The 18055-nt window shown below is 42.9% G+C and overlaps 1 protein-coding gene across 1 annotated transcript in view; it reads right to left on the reverse strand.

Annotated features, from left to right (window-relative positions):
- The window catches only part of LOC135210964 (general transcription factor 3C polypeptide 3-like), a 641134-nt gene that overhangs the window by 464976 nt on the left and 158103 nt on the right, over window positions 1-18055 (reverse strand). Inside the window, exon 4 of the mRNA XM_064243945.1 lies at window positions 6702-6899. Coding sequence (XP_064100015.1) covers window positions 6702-6899 — 198 coding nt within the window. The remainder of the gene's footprint in view (window positions 1-6701; window positions 6900-18055) is intronic.

An 18055-nucleotide genomic window follows, 5' to 3' on the forward strand; every position in this document is an offset into this window, starting at 1 on the left:
TATAGTTAGGAAAAATGCAATTTTCTTTTAAAAATTGTGATATTTTCCTAGACAATATACAAACCCTCTATCCTTTACATTAGGAGGACTTACTGGTTGTAGGGAAGAATCTGGTCTCTTGAACTGGCTCGAGTTCTGTACAACAGGGCTACTCCTCCTGGTCGAAAAAGCGAGGTGAGCCCTGCCTCTGACAAATTGATCGGAGTATAAGAGCAAGATCAAGAGTCAGATTTCTGGACCTTTTCGAATGTGAGGGATTGTAATACTTACGAAAAAAGGCCGAGATAAATATTAAGAGTCTGAGGCACTAAGGCAAAGATCTGTGAAGGGTTTGTCTTACTGCCAGTCTCTCCTTCTTCCCCTTGCTAGAGGAAGGAGCAGGATTGCTTCTATGATTCTAACAAGAAAAATATTAAAGCTCATTGCGTAAACATACCACATTAGATGCCAGCAAGTGTAGGTTTGAGACATATTCTCAGCCCAAAGGAAGTGAAGTAGAAGAATGAGGAAGGAGGGGGAGGAGAGGCCAGTCACTCAATTCCTTCTTACCTCTAGAACAACACACCTTAGGTGAGATGCAACCTGTCCTTTCAAAGGAGCCGGGTAAGAAAATACAACTTGTTAAGCGTTCACCACAGGTCCAAGGACTTGTGGGCAAAAATCACAAAGTAGAAAGGCATAAACGTGGTCCTGATGAGACCTCACCTACCTTCCAGTCCAACATATTCTTTGGAATATGAGAATGGACCAAGCCATTGACTTCGCGAGTTCTCGGGCAGATTGTACAAGTGACGTCATCGCAAGTTGCAAAATACATCCTTCAGATCGTCTCATGAAGCCTAAAGGAAGACATGTCCTTAAGACACTATTCTCTCTTTTGGGTGAGATAGTATTACTAGAGAAAAGTCACCGATATCCAGTTTAACAATATCAAGCCTTTTCGGAAAGTACCGTAGCACCCTACAGAACATAGTACAGGCAGTACCCAGTTATTGGCGAGGGTTCCATTCCCCGGGGGTGCCAATAAGCAAAAACTGCAATTAACCGAAAGGGAGTGATTTATGGCACCATAATGGTGCTTATGGCACCGATAACCAGTTATTGACACATAAGCGTATTATGTTGCTTCTGTTAGGTTGTTATGGCACCATAACTATTATTGGTGACTTATGGTACTATAAATCACCAATTTTATGGTGCTAGACAAGCGCCTGGCAATTACCACCCCAATTGCAATCACTAAGATTGCGTCGAAGGTACTTAAGGGGACCGTCCGCTATGATGTCTATTTTTTTTTATTTATTACGCAAAATACATAATTTTCATATATGTTTTAGATATATTAACACCTTCATCAATAAAAAATTTAAAAACAAGTCATTTGAGCAAAAACGTTTGTTTTATTAGCAAAAATCATGATTAAAAAAAAAAAATAGGTAGAGATTTCTCCACTAATATGACATCAGTTGTATTGAAAATCATACCATAAAAACTTCTTTATATACAGAACAATTCTGTGTAACAGAATTTTTATTTTTTTATTTTTTTATTTTTTAGGAATTTTTTAATTTTTTTTTTTAGTCTAGACACTCAAAAAAATCTAAAAAAAAAGAAAAAAAACAAATCAAATTCTGTCACACAGAATTATGGGATTTTTATTACTCTTTCCAATGATATCTTTCTCTCTAAAATTGGATAATAAATAACCGAGTAATGGTTACCGACATGCGCATAAGTATGTTTTTGAGTTATGAGCTCCCAAAGATTTGCTATGTAAATTTTTGCTTTTTTCTTATAAAAGTCAAAACAACATTATTACAATTACTTTATTTGTACTTTTATTGTTGATTTCTACATCAAGGATCCTGGTCCTACCCCTAAAAGTGGTGTTATACCCTCAGCGTGACACCAGATAATGATGTTGACAGCGAGACATGAGACAATGAGGACAGCTGATAACAATGAATTTTCGTGTTTTTCTTTCAGCACACTCCTGGCTTTTCGCTAATTTTGCTAGCCTTAGTTGCTGATAGCCTTCTTGATCTTAGGTAACTTCGGCATTGCTATAAGTTCACTAAGAAGTTATAAAAACAACGTAAATAGCTAGTAACCAAACGCAAGTGTCTACGCGCATGTAACTCCTTTGACGTCTGTGGCGTAACTGAGTCATTCTCTGAGTCTCGCCTATAAATAACCGCTCTGAGCAGCTCGCTTCTCACCCAGTGTCACACTACCTTTCATTGCTACCAGATGTATGAGAATTTCGAAAAAAATCTTTAAAAATCGCTGTATGTGCAAAAATAAACACGCAAAAAACGATTCTGTCAAACTCAGTCATACAGACGACGCAGTTACGATATGTCATCATTTAAAAACCGCTATATCTTCATTATTTGTGAAAATAATTGGCTGAAACTTCTGGAAAGCATGCACGGCATGTTTCTGCATATATACAAGTAATAACTCGATTTTTAATTTTTTCAAGTTGACATGTCATCCGCCATAGCGGACGGTCCCCTTAACTTTGTTTCCTCTGGTGAGACTTCTTCCATTTCTACACACCACTGACAACTAGTTCTGATTTAAGGCAAACCACTCAACTGACACCTGCATCTATATACTGAAAGAATTGATGAACCATTACCTTTCATCAGCCTCTCAGGTTTTCCTGTTTTGTAGATGTGAGAAAAGCATTTGACAGTAATACCTGAAGCTCTACCTGAAGCTGCAAAAAACAGGCACACATCTATATTTAATTAGCATTTTATATTGCTGGTTCTACACACAGCAATTATGTCAAATGGGATAACGTATTGTCATACACCTTCGGCTCCCTAAACAGGCTTCAGCAAGGGAGCATTCTCTCACCATACCTGTTTAATACATACACAGATAATACATACACAGATGCCCTGAATGTCAAATAGAACTCACTCCCAATCAGGTGCAATGTTAAAAAAAGTAACTATAAATAACCTCTGTTATGCCAATGATAGGTTCTTATTTCTCCATCAGTGAAAAGTCTCCAAAGTCTCATTGACACTTGCTGCCAATATGCAGTGGAATTTGATATGCTATATAACAAAACCAAGACCCAATGCATGTCGCTGCTCCTGAGATCACTTAAGCATATTGCAGAACCACAAATTTTCATCGGTAATCATCGGCTGGAATTTGTGCATGAATTCCCATATTTGGGTCACAATATCATGGACGACCTAAAAGATACAGCTGACATAGAACAGAGGCATCGTAAACTATGTGCAACTGGCAACATGATTGCAAGGAGGTTTGCTTTCTGTCACAGAGGTTTGCCTTCTGTCACAGAGACTTGAAACTACTGCTCTTCCACTCATATCGCTACAGTATCTATGGGTGCTCCCTGTGGAAGAACTACACCTGAGAGACCATGAGATGTATCACTGTTGTGCATGACATTTTGAGACACCTCACAAACACTCCTTACTATCATTCTGCCACACATGTTTACAGAAAACTGCCTGGACAACTTAAAAATCATTGTACGGTGAGCAATGTCCAGTCTGATAACCCAAGTGAGAAACAGCAGCAATTCACTCATACAAAGAATCTTGAGGAGTGAGACAAGAAGATCTAAATTATGGGAAAGATGGGAAAATTAGATGATTGTTCCCTACATGACTTAATCTGTCTTTTCAAAGTGCCATCTGGAGAATCTGTCATTATTATTATACTTCTACGGTTATTGTTATTACTAATACATATTTTACTTTTTCATTATTTTTGTGAATATTATCAATTTAGAGTTTTTCTACATTCAATTTTTGTATTAAGCCCTCTGGACCTGACTGGTACTGTAAACCACCTAAGGTCTCTAGCTAAAATTTAATCATATACAATCTGCTCACCAACAATCTTAAATTTTAATGTTTTTTAAACTATTTTCAATATTATTACTGTTATTACCATTGTGCTGTCATTACTATCTTTTATATTACTTCAGCAACTTTGTGGATATTGCCAATTACTTATTTTTTATCATTTTATCTCCAGATTGTGCATGTTACTGTCTGTACTTTGTATACTCCATTTATATGGCCTTGAGCTGAAAATAAAAAATTATTATTAATATATCAGCAACCTGCTGATAATGGAACCCCCACAGATAACCAGGTACCGCCTGTACTGCGGTGTTGTTGCTCAACAACACCACAGGGTGTCACATAATCAAATCCTGAAGTTACTTATTATCTCGGTCACACACTTAAGACAACTGTCCTACAGGTATGTGTCTACTAATCAGTCAGCGTATCTGGTAACAGATGCATGTCGCGAGGAGAATATAAAAGTACTACTATATACGTATTCAAAAGGTTCCTGTTGATCGAGCACCAGCCTAATTCCTTCCTAATCATTCGAGGAAGAAAAAGATTAAAGGCTATTAGCAGACCTCCTTCATTCTTTAATGAAGACAGCGAAGAAGAAGCTATCCAGAAGGGAGGCCTCTATAGTGACAACAGGACAACGAAGACGTCTAGCTTTTAGCTGAACTGGCTGTTCCCTTTCCCCAAAGGAAAAAGATACTTTCTTAATGATATCCACTTACCAGACCTCAGTTATGTTGCTGATAAGTCCAGAGACTCAACAAGCAACCCTTCATCAAGGTACCAACAAAAGACGAATGCCTGTTACAAGCGTTATCTTCCCTTCTGCCCTCTTCCCAGAGGAGAAACAGAATAAGGCTAAGTGTTTCTGCAATTATCCATCAAAGCCTGGGACTTACTAATCTGGAGATGAATTAGGACAAAGTCCTTCTTATCATCAAAATAGCCCTCAGGATGCTGGCTGGCAAGTGCCAGAAATTCTAATGAATTCAAGCGCTTAGCGAGACCTCCAAACCTCGTAAGAACAACCATCGGAAGTGATCCCTCTCTCGCATTCCGAGTGCTCGTGATTCCAAAGAATCTGAGCACTCGGCGAGCACTCAAAATGATCATCGGGAGTGGTGCTCTCGCGACCTCCAAAGAAATGAAGGAGGAACAGGCACAGAGTCACTCTTAGATGCATGCACTTGAGGCCCCAAAATGCAAGACCCCACAGGAGAATATAAATCGGACCCTGCCAAGAGTAGGAAGGGCTAACAAGAGAACCACTGCCTCCTGGAAGAGAGGCCATCTCAAAGAGAACCTCCTCCCTGCCTCTCCAGGTGTTTGCATCCCTAGAATGGAGACACCAGGTGGGAACCTGCCCAGCACTGGTGAGGACTCAGAGTGCTAGCAGCAGTGCTGGTAGGAAAAGATGAGACACGTGAATGTCTCGTCCCTTCTCTCGCCCTGTGCCTGAAATGGAACAGAGTGAATACTCACTGTCAGCAGCTCGGGATGCTCATGATTCGTTAGAAACATGAGCACTCAAAGCAACTCGCAAACGAGTGCCTGACACAGCACCAGTCTAGAGGTGGAACCTCTTAGGACTAATGACAGGAATGCAAACAGAAGCTTGCGCTCCCACAGCTCCCGAAACACAAAACCCATTGGCATGCCAATTGGTTCCCGAGCCCGAAGGTTGGGAAGAACTGACAAGAGAACCCATTGCCTCCTAGGGAGGAAGTAGCCCCTCAGAAATCCTGCAGGACTTCATGGGGGAGAGGGGGGAGAAGCAGCATTCCTTTTCTTTGATCTAATGGGGCCTATCTGGTTTCCCAGGACCTCCTTGAGCCTCAGAAAAAGAAGAGAAGGGCAGTAACGGATGACATTTCTTCTACAGGATGTCGATTAGGAAATATCAATAAGGCTGCTGGGGCCAGAGGCACAGCAGGAGCTGCCCAGTGACTGGTCTTCTGGGCAACAGTGTCAACCTAAAGAGGAAATTAAAGATAAAATTAATAAATGAAGACTCCTCTCATTCCAAAGGGCACTGCCCTCTGAAGCAGGAGGAGACCCCAAGAATACGTCACCAATTGCCGACACCAACCCCCTCCTAATCCTCACCAACAAGCAAGCAAAGAGGGTGAGGGGAGAGGAGAAGGAAAGAATACCGGGAGAAAACAAAACTGAGGGCGAATGCTACGAAATTTTTCTCATAGCAGACTCTCCGACAGTGCAAGTGGCAGGAGTAACATCTCATAACAAATATTGTCACAGCCTTATCAAAGGTAATGATGTGATATGGAGCAAATGTTATGCCCTTGGCTACAACCCAGGGTACACACTGGGGGAAGGCACGGTCTGCAAGGTTAACACAAATTGTATTTATATATATATTCAAAATATAAAACAGAAATAATAACAGGAAAGAGCCCACTGGGAAAACATGAGTTTAATGAGTCAGGTAAGACTTCATGAAAACTTGTTTTGCATCCCATAACTGCTGAAAGCAATATGGAATGTTTTCATCTGCGTAGGCGGGTCTCCCCACCTACCAGACAGAAGTTACTGCCTAACCACCTTGTTCAAGAGTTTTAATGGCTGTGTTCAAGCTTCACTGTAAGCAATACCTAATGTAAAGGACCAAGGGTTTGTATACATATTGTGTATGAACAAATAAAACTAGTTTGAATTGAAAACCACAGACTAATACTCTACTTTCCTAGAAAACCAAACACATGTCACATAAATTCTAATCTCCAAAACTAAACAATTAGTACTTTCAATTTATCCATATTTCATTTATCTCTATTTATGTAGAGCAATCTTATAACTATGAAAAGGCAAAGAGGCTACCTCTGTAAATGACATTCCATCTGTCATTAAGCGACTGATGAGTTCATCCTGTTCTTTTCTGTTTACAGGTTCAGTTATGGAATCATCTTCATCATCGGTTTCTTCTGCTGCTGCTCCAGCTACTGCAGAGGTTTCTGCTACTTCAAAACTCTCAAAGTTATCTTCTCCTACATCATCTGCCTCAATAGGTGGAATGTTCTGGAATGAAATCAAAATACAATTCATGATAAGGCTCTCTAGTTAAAATGGTTCCTTGTAGTAGACAGAGGATGTGAAAAATTCCAATAATATAAAAATACATACTTGATTAAAAAAAAAAAAAAAACAGTGGTGAAGCAGTGGAGAGGCTAAGCAAAATAAACATGGACATACTAGTATTTTGTATACAAAATTGTCATTTTTATTATAACACTACATTTTACACAATATACTTACCAAGCAGTTACATAGCTGAAAGTTTCCTACCTCAGCAGCCAAAAATTAAAACTCTGCAGTGGCGCTGCCATTGCTAGTGTCTTTGATCGAGACCCGCCCACTTTCTGGATAGCCAGGTACAATCCACCAGTAGGTCCCAATTCATTTTCTTGTGAAATATATCCATTTGTGGGGAGGAGGGAGGGGTTTATGTAACTGCTTGGTAAGTATATCGTGTAAAATTTAGTTTTATCATAAAACTGTCATTTTTAGACAAGTACCTTACCCAGCAGTTACATAGCCGATTCCACATCAAAATGAGGTGGAAATCATGGACTTACTACTCTAAGACATTATACAAAAGATAATGGCTTTGAAATAGATAATTGCTAGTATTGCTCAAATGCTTATTGTACCTTACCTTTAAGAGAGCAGCTGCAGATAATTACTGCCTCTGGTTGGTGCTCTCTTAAATCGTAGAATACTTGGCAGCATTGGCCATGAGTAGCTTCTACTTTGTGGGGCTTTGGTTTCATGGCAGTACACCAATGAAACAACAAAGAAAAAACAACAGTGCCCTTGCCCTGGGCGCAACAAAAACCATAAATTCAATAACACTGAAACCTACAATAGATTAAAAATCATAATCCTATCCACTAAAATAAGAACTGGAAGGTATTTCAGGTACATTGTAGCCACAGGCTTCCCAAAAACTCAACACCTTCACCTAAGGCGAGAGGATAGTAAAAGGGACAGACAATCCCCTATGCCTCTTCTAATACCATGCCAGCCGCGGAAATTGGTTCTATAGTAAAACAATTTTCAGAAACTGTTTTGACATCCTTTAGATAATGCGAGGCAAAAACTGACTTTGACCTCCAGAAGGTCGACTGTAGAATCGAGGCCAAAGATGTACTGTGACGGCTGCTAACGAAGTAGCTATGGCTCAAACCTTGTGTGCTTTGACTTTGAAAAGAGAGTCTTCTTGCACTTGCAAATGTCTCAGTGATAAGGCTTCTTAAGAAGGAGAGGGCATTCTTAGAGAGAGGACATGAAAGATTCTTAACCGAGCACCAAAGATGCCTGATGGTCCTCGAATCATCTTGGTTCTCCTCATGTAGTACCACAGAGCCCTTACTGGACACAGAAGCCTCTCTTCTTCCTCCATCCCTAGGATATCCATTAGATTCTTTATAATGAATGAACAATGCCAAGGCACAGCTGCATTCTCATCCTTGGTGAGAGAAGACAGAGAAAGGGAACACAGTGCATCTCCTTGATTGAATCCTATTCTCTTGTCCATCTCCTGAATCTTGCCAACACATTTAGCTGTTGCCAAAGCTACTAAGAAAAGTCTTTTGTGTTAGCTTGGGCAGCAAGATCATGCGAAAGAGCTTCAAACACACATGTTGAGAGCCACTTCAAAACTACGTCCAAATTCCATGCCACTACACCTGAACTAGAGACCTTCAACATGTCAAAGGAGTTAATTAGGTCACCTAAATCCTGGTTATTTGAAAGGTCTAGTCCTCTGTATCTAAAGACTGAACTTAGCATAGACCTATACCCTTTAAAAGTAGTAGAAGTTAGTTTCCTGGTACGTATTTCTAAAATAAAGGAAAAAGTCTGCCACTTGCATAATAGTTGTCTCAGAAGAAGAGACGTGATTTTCTCTGCACCACCTTCTGAAAACTGACCATTTTTGACTAATAGAGTTTGCTAGAAGAGATTCTCCTGCTTCTAGCAATGGCTGCAGCCTTCCTCAAAAATCCCTTCACTCTGAGGAGGCTCCTGACAGTCTGAATCCTGTCAGGGCCAGAGTAGACAATCATTAATGATATCTGAGGAAGTGGGGCTGTCTTTGTGGCAGGAGTCTTGGGAAGTCCACTAAAAGTTGAAGGAGGTCTAGGAGCCACTCTTTCCCTGGAGCCAAAAGGGAGTTATCAGTCATGGAGATGTTGGGTGAGACGAGAACTTGTTTATCACCTCTCTGATCATGTCAATCAGATGAGACATAAATATCTAGGCCCGTCCAATCCAGGAGCATTGCGTCCGTCTTCCAGGTTAAGGGGTCTGAAATGGGAGAGCAGAAGAGGGGAAGACAATTGTTCCATGATGTGGCAAAGAGATCTATTGAAGGTTTTCCCCATAGCTTCCATAGATCTAGGCAAATTTTCTATTCCCGAGTCCACTCCTTTGGGAGTACTTGATCTGAGCAACTCAGTTCATCTGTAAGGACATTCATTTTTCCCTGAACAAAGTGAGGGATCAGCTTGCTCTGGTTCTGATTCGCCCAAAGAAGGTTTTTGGCCATTTTGTAAAGTGAGGAGTGGGTAACTCCTTGCTTCCAAACATACAACAGAGCTGTTGTGTTGTCAGAGTAAATCTCTACCACTTTTCCTGTGACTATATGTGAAAAACTTCCAAGTCCTAGGAAACTTGCTAACAGTGCCTTGACATTGGATGTAGAAGGATCATTGTTCTGATGTCCATTTCCCTGATAATCGTCTGTCTCCCAACAAAGCTCCCCAAACTAGAGCCGACGCATCTAAGTACAATTCTAGGCTGGGGTTCAGAGAAGCGAGGGAGATCCCTTCCTCAGCTACTCCCTTGACAACCATCAACTGAGGTCTTGCTTTATCACTGTCAAAATCAGAAAAATTACAGTCTCACTGTGTCTTGCGACACCAGTTTTACTTGAGGTAGTACTGAAGAGGTCTCATGCGAAGTCTACCTAAATTGTTCTACTGAGGCCAGTGTTCCCAGCAAGCTCATCCGCTGTAGAGCTGAACAAAGGCATGAGTCTAATTTCTTCTGCAACCGAGGAACCTAAAAAGCTTGACTGTTCAGATTCATTCCCAAATAAAGAATCTGTTGCGACAGAGTCATCTGAGATTTTTGGGTGTTAATTAAAATTCTCTATCGTTGAGCTAGATGGAGTGTTCTTTCTAAGTCCTTCACGCACTGTTGATGTGATGTTGAACGGAGAAGCCGGTTGTCCAAATACAACAAGATGTTGATTCCTATCAGGTGCAGCAGCCACTTACCTAGAAGAGAGAGTCCTCGGCTGAAAAACCTGAAGATCTGTAGACAGACCAAGCATAACACCCTGCCCGAAACTGGAAAACCTTGCCCTGAAATACAACCTGCAGGAACTTCCTTGAATCTGGGTGGATCGGTATGTGAAAATATGCATCCTGCATATCCAATTTAAGGCAATGACATCCAGGATGGGTCTCCAGCCCCCCGATGACTTGGGGTCTAGAAAGAGTCTGTTGCAAAACCTCTCTGTCAAATGGTCTAACACCTCCTCTTCTTGAGAGAGGGACGAAGAATCCAACTGTCAAGAGGTACCGACAACAGGTGTAGTCAACACCGACGACAGAAAAAATCTGGCTAGAAAGGTACTTTGGTTCTTACACCCACAACCCAGCGGCGGGTAAGGTAGATCACCTGACCTACCTGTCGCGTTTGCCGCGAGTTTTGAAGTCTGTCGTGACGTCAGAGACGTAAGCTAAGTATATGTCTGACAGGAAAGTTCATGTACAAAATTAATGTTTCTTCCCTTTTCAGGGGAGGCAATAATTATCCTTTAAACTTTTACATTTCACTAGAGAGTTCCAGAAAAAGTGATTCATACACCAGCTACCCTATTTATATTTCTACTAGCCCGAGTCTGTATGCCCCTTGCTCTTTCCCACCTTACTAGGGCTCCTTTACCACCGGAGACCTGGCATCCAGCGGAAGGTGCTAGTCTAACCCCACGGGGTGGACCGGAACATACAGTCGGTCCCTTCTAACCTCTCCGTTTCACTGAGTTATACACTCCGCCACGCACTGGACTTAGTCCGGTACGTTCGAGCTTTTAGGTTTAAGATCTATTATGTTAAACTATTAAGTTTATCTTAAGTACCTTAAACCATCCCCCCTCCCTTCATGTTTCACCGGATACCTCCGGGGTTATAGCCTATTCAGGCGATAAGGGAGGGGCTATGCCCAAATTTTTTCCGAGCTCCGGCATGCAACGGAGTTCTTCTGTCCTTTAAGCCTGTAAGTGATATTCTTTAAGATACTCATGTGTCTTTTCACTTACAGACCACCAACTGTGAGCATCCGGGATGCGCCGCCACACTTCAAGACCCATGTGGACACGAAGTTTGCCGGTCCCATGCTCCATGCGCGACTCCGCACGGGGACATTCAGGTCTGGTACCATGAAACGTGTACCATATGTTACGATCTGGTGAGCCAGCTTTAGACGGGGTAAGTATTCCATCTCCGGTAGCTGGTCCTCATCTGTTATGTGGCAGTCTTAAGTTTTACATCAATCACTCTAACTTAAGGTAAATTCAAGGGGCCTATGCCCCTATAATTTTAAGTTATGCTTTAAGTTAGCTTTAGTTTTAAGTTATTCTTAATCTAATCAATACCCTCTCTTCCAGGCGCCGGCCGTGAGGGATACTGCACTGGCAACCCTGCGGGCCTGGGTCGGCGGTTTCGGGAGAACGCCGCCAAGGGTATGCCCTACATCCCTGGAGAAAAGGTTGGCGGTACTAATCTTCCCCGGAGGCAAGGCGACAGGATAACGTCGACCCAGTAGAGGCGGCCCCGACTATCGCCTTCATCCAGCAAACAGCTGGCTGCCTCATTGACTGACCAAGGCCAGGACATCTCCTCGGAAGTCGCGACGTTGGATATTAATGTAGAACCTATGGTAGGTGTGGACGACTGTTGGTCGAGGTAGGTAAGGTGGACACCAAGGGATACCCTTGGGTTGCAACTGCTTCTTCTACTCCTGCAACCTCTCCATCCTTCCAAGGCTTTACGGGTAACGAATTATATACTCCTCCTGACGCTTCAGTTAGACCCAAGGTCAAGGGTCAAGCAGTGAAATCCTTGACGAAGACGTCGTCGTCGTCTAAGAAGACGGCTTCGGCGTCATCCTCTTCTCGTAAGTCTCCGGCTAGGAATCCCGGAGCAGAGAGATCTAAAGCTTCTGGGTCCGGCTCTAAGTCCTCGAGGAGTAAATCCTCCAGAGAGAGATCTCACACTCCGGCGGAGTCGTCAGTTCCGCTACCCTTGGTTCCAATTCAGAGCCACCCCTCCACCTCCGCAGCAGCTCCGGCTTTGGACTCCAATGCTGGTCTGTTACAAACGGTGGGCCGACCTGTTGGGTCTCTGAAAAGTAGCATGGAACAAAATGATCTCTCGGTTGTCGGATAGGATTACCTCTCAAGACAGCATTATAGCCGGACTGAGCCAAGCTCCTCTAGCCTCTCCTCCACCTTTCAATACAGGTGGAGCCCAGCTTCCCCCGTATGACTCTCTACCTCCGTTCTCAATGAACAACCCTTGGAGAGTAGCGTCATACGCCCCCTTCCAAGACGGACTCATTTCTATCCCGGAATGTGGAACTCGGAGGATCGAGACTTCGAGTTCTACCCGGAGACCTTCAGCCTCCGTTCATCGGCTACGCAAGGCTCACCGCCTCAGCCCATGACTCGGGATGATAAAGTACCAAAGGAGACAGTCCTCTATTCACGTGACCAGGCTCAGAGAGAATGGCTCAGGTGTCTAGAGGACATGGATTGTTCCAATACGAAAATCCAACCTTTCAAGAGTCCGTTTACGATCTTTACGATGGATAGAGTACCCCGCTCCCTTTCCTGACAAAGATCGCGACGTCTACCATTCCAGCGGCCCAGAAGGGGGACCCCATGCCTCAACTGAAGGAAGCAGATCCTACATCTCCGTTACTTCCTTCAGCCGGAGAATTGTGGGAAGACTTACCTAACACCTTCTCAGCTGGCAAACTCAAACCGGACTGTGCTATGGAGCAGTTTGGTGAGAAGCTACCTAGGCTTCCAGATAGCCTTATTCAGGCAGAATTTGACGCCAAATCGCGGTTAGCCAGATCTATTAATTCCATGGCTATGACCGAGGTGGCTACCATAGCCTATGGGTCAGAACCGCTCTTCAAGCTTATGACCAAATCCCTGACTCAAACGGTACAGTCAGATATGTTTGAGTTTGCCACTGCTAGGACGAAAATTGTAGGAAACATGTCCTACAAGAAGCAACTATTCGGCACGAGCCGAATAGGTTACTTGCGTCGAGCATCTGGGGGGGAGCAGACCTCTTCCAGCAAGCGATGGTGAAGGAGGTTCAGTCAGAGAGCTACGAGGTTGAACCAGAGCCTTCTAAGGACCGTTGGGGTCTTACGGCCAAAGAGACGACAAGATCTAGCAGCTAGGGGTAAGGGTCAAAGGAAACCTAGACGTTTCCAGACCCTACCAGAAAAAGCAGCCACGCTTTTCTCAGCAAGTTCCGGCTGTTCCCTTAGTGCAAACAGCCAACCTTCCACCTCAAAGGCTCAATCACAGACCGATTTACGTTATCTCCCCTCAGCCTCAGCCCTCCACCTCTTACGCCCTCTCTCCAGCTTACAATCAAGCCTTCGAGAGTCAAAGCTTCACAGAAGTATGACCGCTCGGGTAAGGGAGGCAGAGGTAAGCGATCCTTTCGTGGGAGAGGATCGGGAGGTCCCTTTAATAGGGGAAAAACATTTCAGGGGAGGCCGAGGAGGCTACCAGAACCAATGAGGAATTTCAGGTAGGAGGGAGGCTGTTTTCACTTTCGCCGACCGTGGAACTTTCAGCAAGTGGGCTCAGAGCATTGTGTCAAAAGGCCTGGGTTGGAGGCTGGTTAACGACCCACCCCCATCCAGACCTTTCCGCCAACTTCCTTCCAAGGAACTGACGGGGATATGCGGAGGATCTCCTTCAGAAAGGAGTATAGCGAGAGTCAAAAGGTTAAAATTTCAAGGACGCTTGTTCAGCGTGCAAAGAAAGGCTCACAAAAAAGAAGGGTAATCTTAGACTTGTCCCGCTTAAACTTAGCCATTCGCTGCGACAAGTTCAAGATGCTCACGATCTCGCAGGTACAGACCTTACTTCCCCGTGGGGCCGTCACCACCTCTATCGATCTTACAGACGCTTACTATCGTATCCCTATTGCAAGACACTTCCGTCCGTATCTGGGCTTCAAGATAGGAGACCAGACATTCTCCTTCAAGGTAGTTCCTTTCGGGCTCAACGTAGCACCCAGGGTGTTTACGAAGCTGGCGGAAGTAGTAGTTCAACAACTCAGATCGCAAGGGATTATGGTAGTAGCGTATCTCGACGATTGGTGATCTGGGCTTCAACAGTCGAGGAATGCAACAGAGCAACACTGAAGTAATTCAGTTTCCTGGAATATCTAGGCTTCAAGATAAACAGGACCAAGTCAAGACTCACCCCAGAGTCAAACTTTCAGTGGCTAGGCATTCAATGGAATCTATCCTCCCATACTCTGTCGATTCCATCATCCAAAGAAAGGAAATAGCGAAGTCAGTCAAACAATTTCTGAGTCACAAACTGGCATCAAGAGATCCCAGGAAAGGATCTTGGGTTCTCTCCATTTTGCATCAGTGACGAACATCTTAATGAAAGCCAAACTGAAAGACCTAACCAGAATCTGGCGCTCACGAGCAAATGTCAGGTCCAGGGACAAATTATCCTCAGTCCCTCTGATTCTAAAGAATCGACTCCGACCGTGGGGCGAAAGTCAAGAACTTGTCGGTGTCAGTGCCCCTTCAGTTTCCTCCACCAGGGATCACCATCCACACAGACGCATCATTAAGCGGTTGGGAGGATATTCCCAGTTCAAAAAGGTTCAAGGAATGTGGTCACCTCAGTTCCGTCAGTTTCCATATAAACGTACTGGAAGCAATGGCAGTGTTCTTGACTCTAAAAAAGTTACGCCCGCCAAAGTACTCCCCCCCCACATAAAGCTAGTCCTGGACAGCGCAGTGGTGGTACATTGTGTAAACACAGAGGAGGCTCCAAGTCACGTCATCTAAATCACGTCATGGTAGCCATCTTCTCCCTGGCGGACAAGTTCAGTTGGCATCTCTCCTCCACTCATATAGCTGGAGTGAGAAACGTCATAGCAGATGCTCTATCCCGATCAGTACCTCTAGAGTCGGAATGGTCACTGGACAACAGTTCGTTCCAATGGATTTCTTCAGAGAGTTCCAGGTCTACAGGTGGATCTCTTCGCATCTCAAACGAACCACAAACTCCGTGTTATGTGGCCCCCAACCTGGACCCTCTGGCTCTATGCCACGGACGCCTTGGCTCTAGACTGGAACAACTGGAGAAGATTTATGTCTTTCCTCCGGTGAATCTTCTCATGAAAGTCTTAAACAAACAAATCAGGACATTCAAGGGTCAAGTGGCTCTAGTAGCCCCAGACTGGCCGAAGAGCAATTGGTACCCTCTCATTCTGGAACTGGGTCTTCGCCCTCTTCGGATCCCCAATCCCAGGCTCTCCCAGTCAGTACAAACGAAGACTGTGTTCGCTTCCTCAGGGATTCTCAAAACCCTAACTTTATGGATTTCATGAAGTTTGCAGCAAAAAGGGATGCGAATATTGACCCTCAGAATATTCTCTTCTTGGAATCCGATAAAAGAGATTCAACTTTGAGACAGTATGATGCTGCTGTCAAAAAGTTAGCAACCTTCCTGAAAGAATCAGATATTAGGATCATGACAATCAATTCAGCTATATCCTTTTTCAGATCCTTATTTGAAAAAGGCTTAGCAGCTAGCACAATTAGACAAACAAGTCGGCCTTGAAAAGATTTTTCAATTTGTGGGTTCAAACATAGACTTGACAGACTCCTACTTCTCGTCTATTCCCAAGGCATGTGCTAGACGTTAGGCCTTCGGTAAGGCCTAATTTGTCAGTATCATGGTTCTTAAATGATGTTCTAAAGCTGGCTTCAGAAACCAATAATGACACATGCTCGTTTATATGCTCTTAAGAAAAAACCCTATTTTTATTAAGCTTGGCCTCAGGAGCTAGAATTTCAGAACTGTCGGCGTTATCCAGAGATCCGGATCATATTCAGTTCCTTCCCACAGGGGAAGTGCTACTTTCTCCGGAACGTAGCTTTATAGCAAAGAATGAAGATCTTTGATGAGGTGGGAACCATGGAAGGTACTACCCCCTTCCACAAGATCTATCTCTTTGCCCAGTTTTCAGCCTTACGAGCCTTTCTATCTAGGACCTCCTCATCATCATCGGGTCCTCTCTTTAAGAGAGAAAAAGGTGGCACTTATCTATTAAAGGCATCAGGCAACAAATCCTGTACTTCATTAAACAAGCCAATCCTGACTCTTTCCCAAAAGCACAATGATGTCAGGGCAGTAGCCACCTCAATTAACTATTTCCAACATATGAACTTCGATGAGTTGAAAAAAGTATACTGGATGGAAATCGCCGACAGTGTTTAAACGTCATTACTTAAAGTCCTTGGAAGCTCTGAAATTTTCAGCAGTTGCAGCGGGGAACATAGTTTCCCCTGACTCTCGAACTAATCTTTAGTAGAAGATCCAGTACCTCCTTTTCTTTCTACCTGCCTCACCCAACAGTTCGCTCTATTCCTGCCTTGTTCATTTACGGTCACCTTGTGTCTTAGCTGCTTTTTATGACGATCTAGTGGTGTCCCTTATTTTTTTTTGCTAGGGACACCCACTTTGATGATGGATATTGATCTCGTGGATGTCATCTCCTTATTTTATGCTAGGAGATACTCTTATTGTAATGGTTACGGGTTTTGTATATTAAGTCATATACATCCCCTTTATATATTATTATTATTGAGTTTGTTTTATTCAACTTATATTAATTGCTTTAGAATGTTTTGATACATAGCTTTACACAGATACCATTTTTGTACATATATGACATATTTCTCCTGTATATAGTATATTTACCTTAAGTTAAGAATATTATTAGTATTAAGTGTAATTTTAAGCAATATTTCTATTTTGTATCACTGTGTATATGTATCCTATTAGCAATTATATTATTTCGTTTATTTTTATTTTATCTTTTATTTGAGACCTCTTTGTATTTTGTTCAATTCTTTACAATCTTGTGCTATTTCTCTGGTACGATTTCGCGCAGCGACACGAGCTGAGCCCAGAAAAGGGATTTGACGTAAGGAAAAAAATCTATTTCTGGGCGATTGGCTCGTGTCGCCAGCGATCCCGCCCTACCCGTCCCATCGCCAAGATTGTCTGCTAACTTCAGGATGGCCACCAGAGGCGCAGCAGTCGGCAGCATGGGATGGAGTAGTAGTAGTTGGTGCTGCCCACTCTGTGGGTCGGCTCTCCTCTTGGGGGATTTTGTAGTGGGAGAATTCTATTGGCATTTGGCTCGTGGTAGTGGTCTCACTCGCCATAGTGTTCATAAACCGACACCCTCTGTAGTGAGCGAGTCAGTTATACTGACCTTTTTCTTTATTTATTTATTCTCTGGTATGTGTTAGTACATTTACCCTAGAAATAATAGATTAAAGGATATTTCGCTGGCGACACGAGCCAATCGCCCAGAAATAGATTTTTCCTTACGTCAAAATCCCTTTTTTGCACATCCTATCCAGGAACATCATTTTTGAATTTTTGCACATCTGTCCAAGTATCATTTCAATTTTTGCACATCTGTCTCCAAAAAAATATGAACAACAAAACAGCATTATTACATTTTTTTCTTTAAGCTGAGGTCAGGATCTTAAAATTCGTCCCAAGAAAATAGTATCAACCATCATTTAAAAATTACATTTATTTATAATAAAATATTTTTATAAATACTTATCAAGTAACTAATTACTTTAGCTAATGCTTTTATGCTCACATCAGCAATCCTAAACTCAAAAATTCACAGCAATGCATCAGTTTTCAGAACAAGAGGGCTCCGATTCAGTAATTACTTGGCAAGTATATACAACTTTATTTTATATAAGTACAGGCAGTCCCCGGTTTATCACCGGGTTACATTCTCGGAGGGGTGCCGATAAGCAAAAACCTCCAATAACCTTAACTCGGCAAGTTT

This window comes from Macrobrachium nipponense, chromosome 4 (assembly GCF_015104395.2).
Source record: "Macrobrachium nipponense isolate FS-2020 chromosome 4, ASM1510439v2, whole genome shotgun sequence".
NCBI classification, from domain to species: domain Eukaryota; kingdom Metazoa; phylum Arthropoda; class Malacostraca; order Decapoda; family Palaemonidae; genus Macrobrachium; species Macrobrachium nipponense.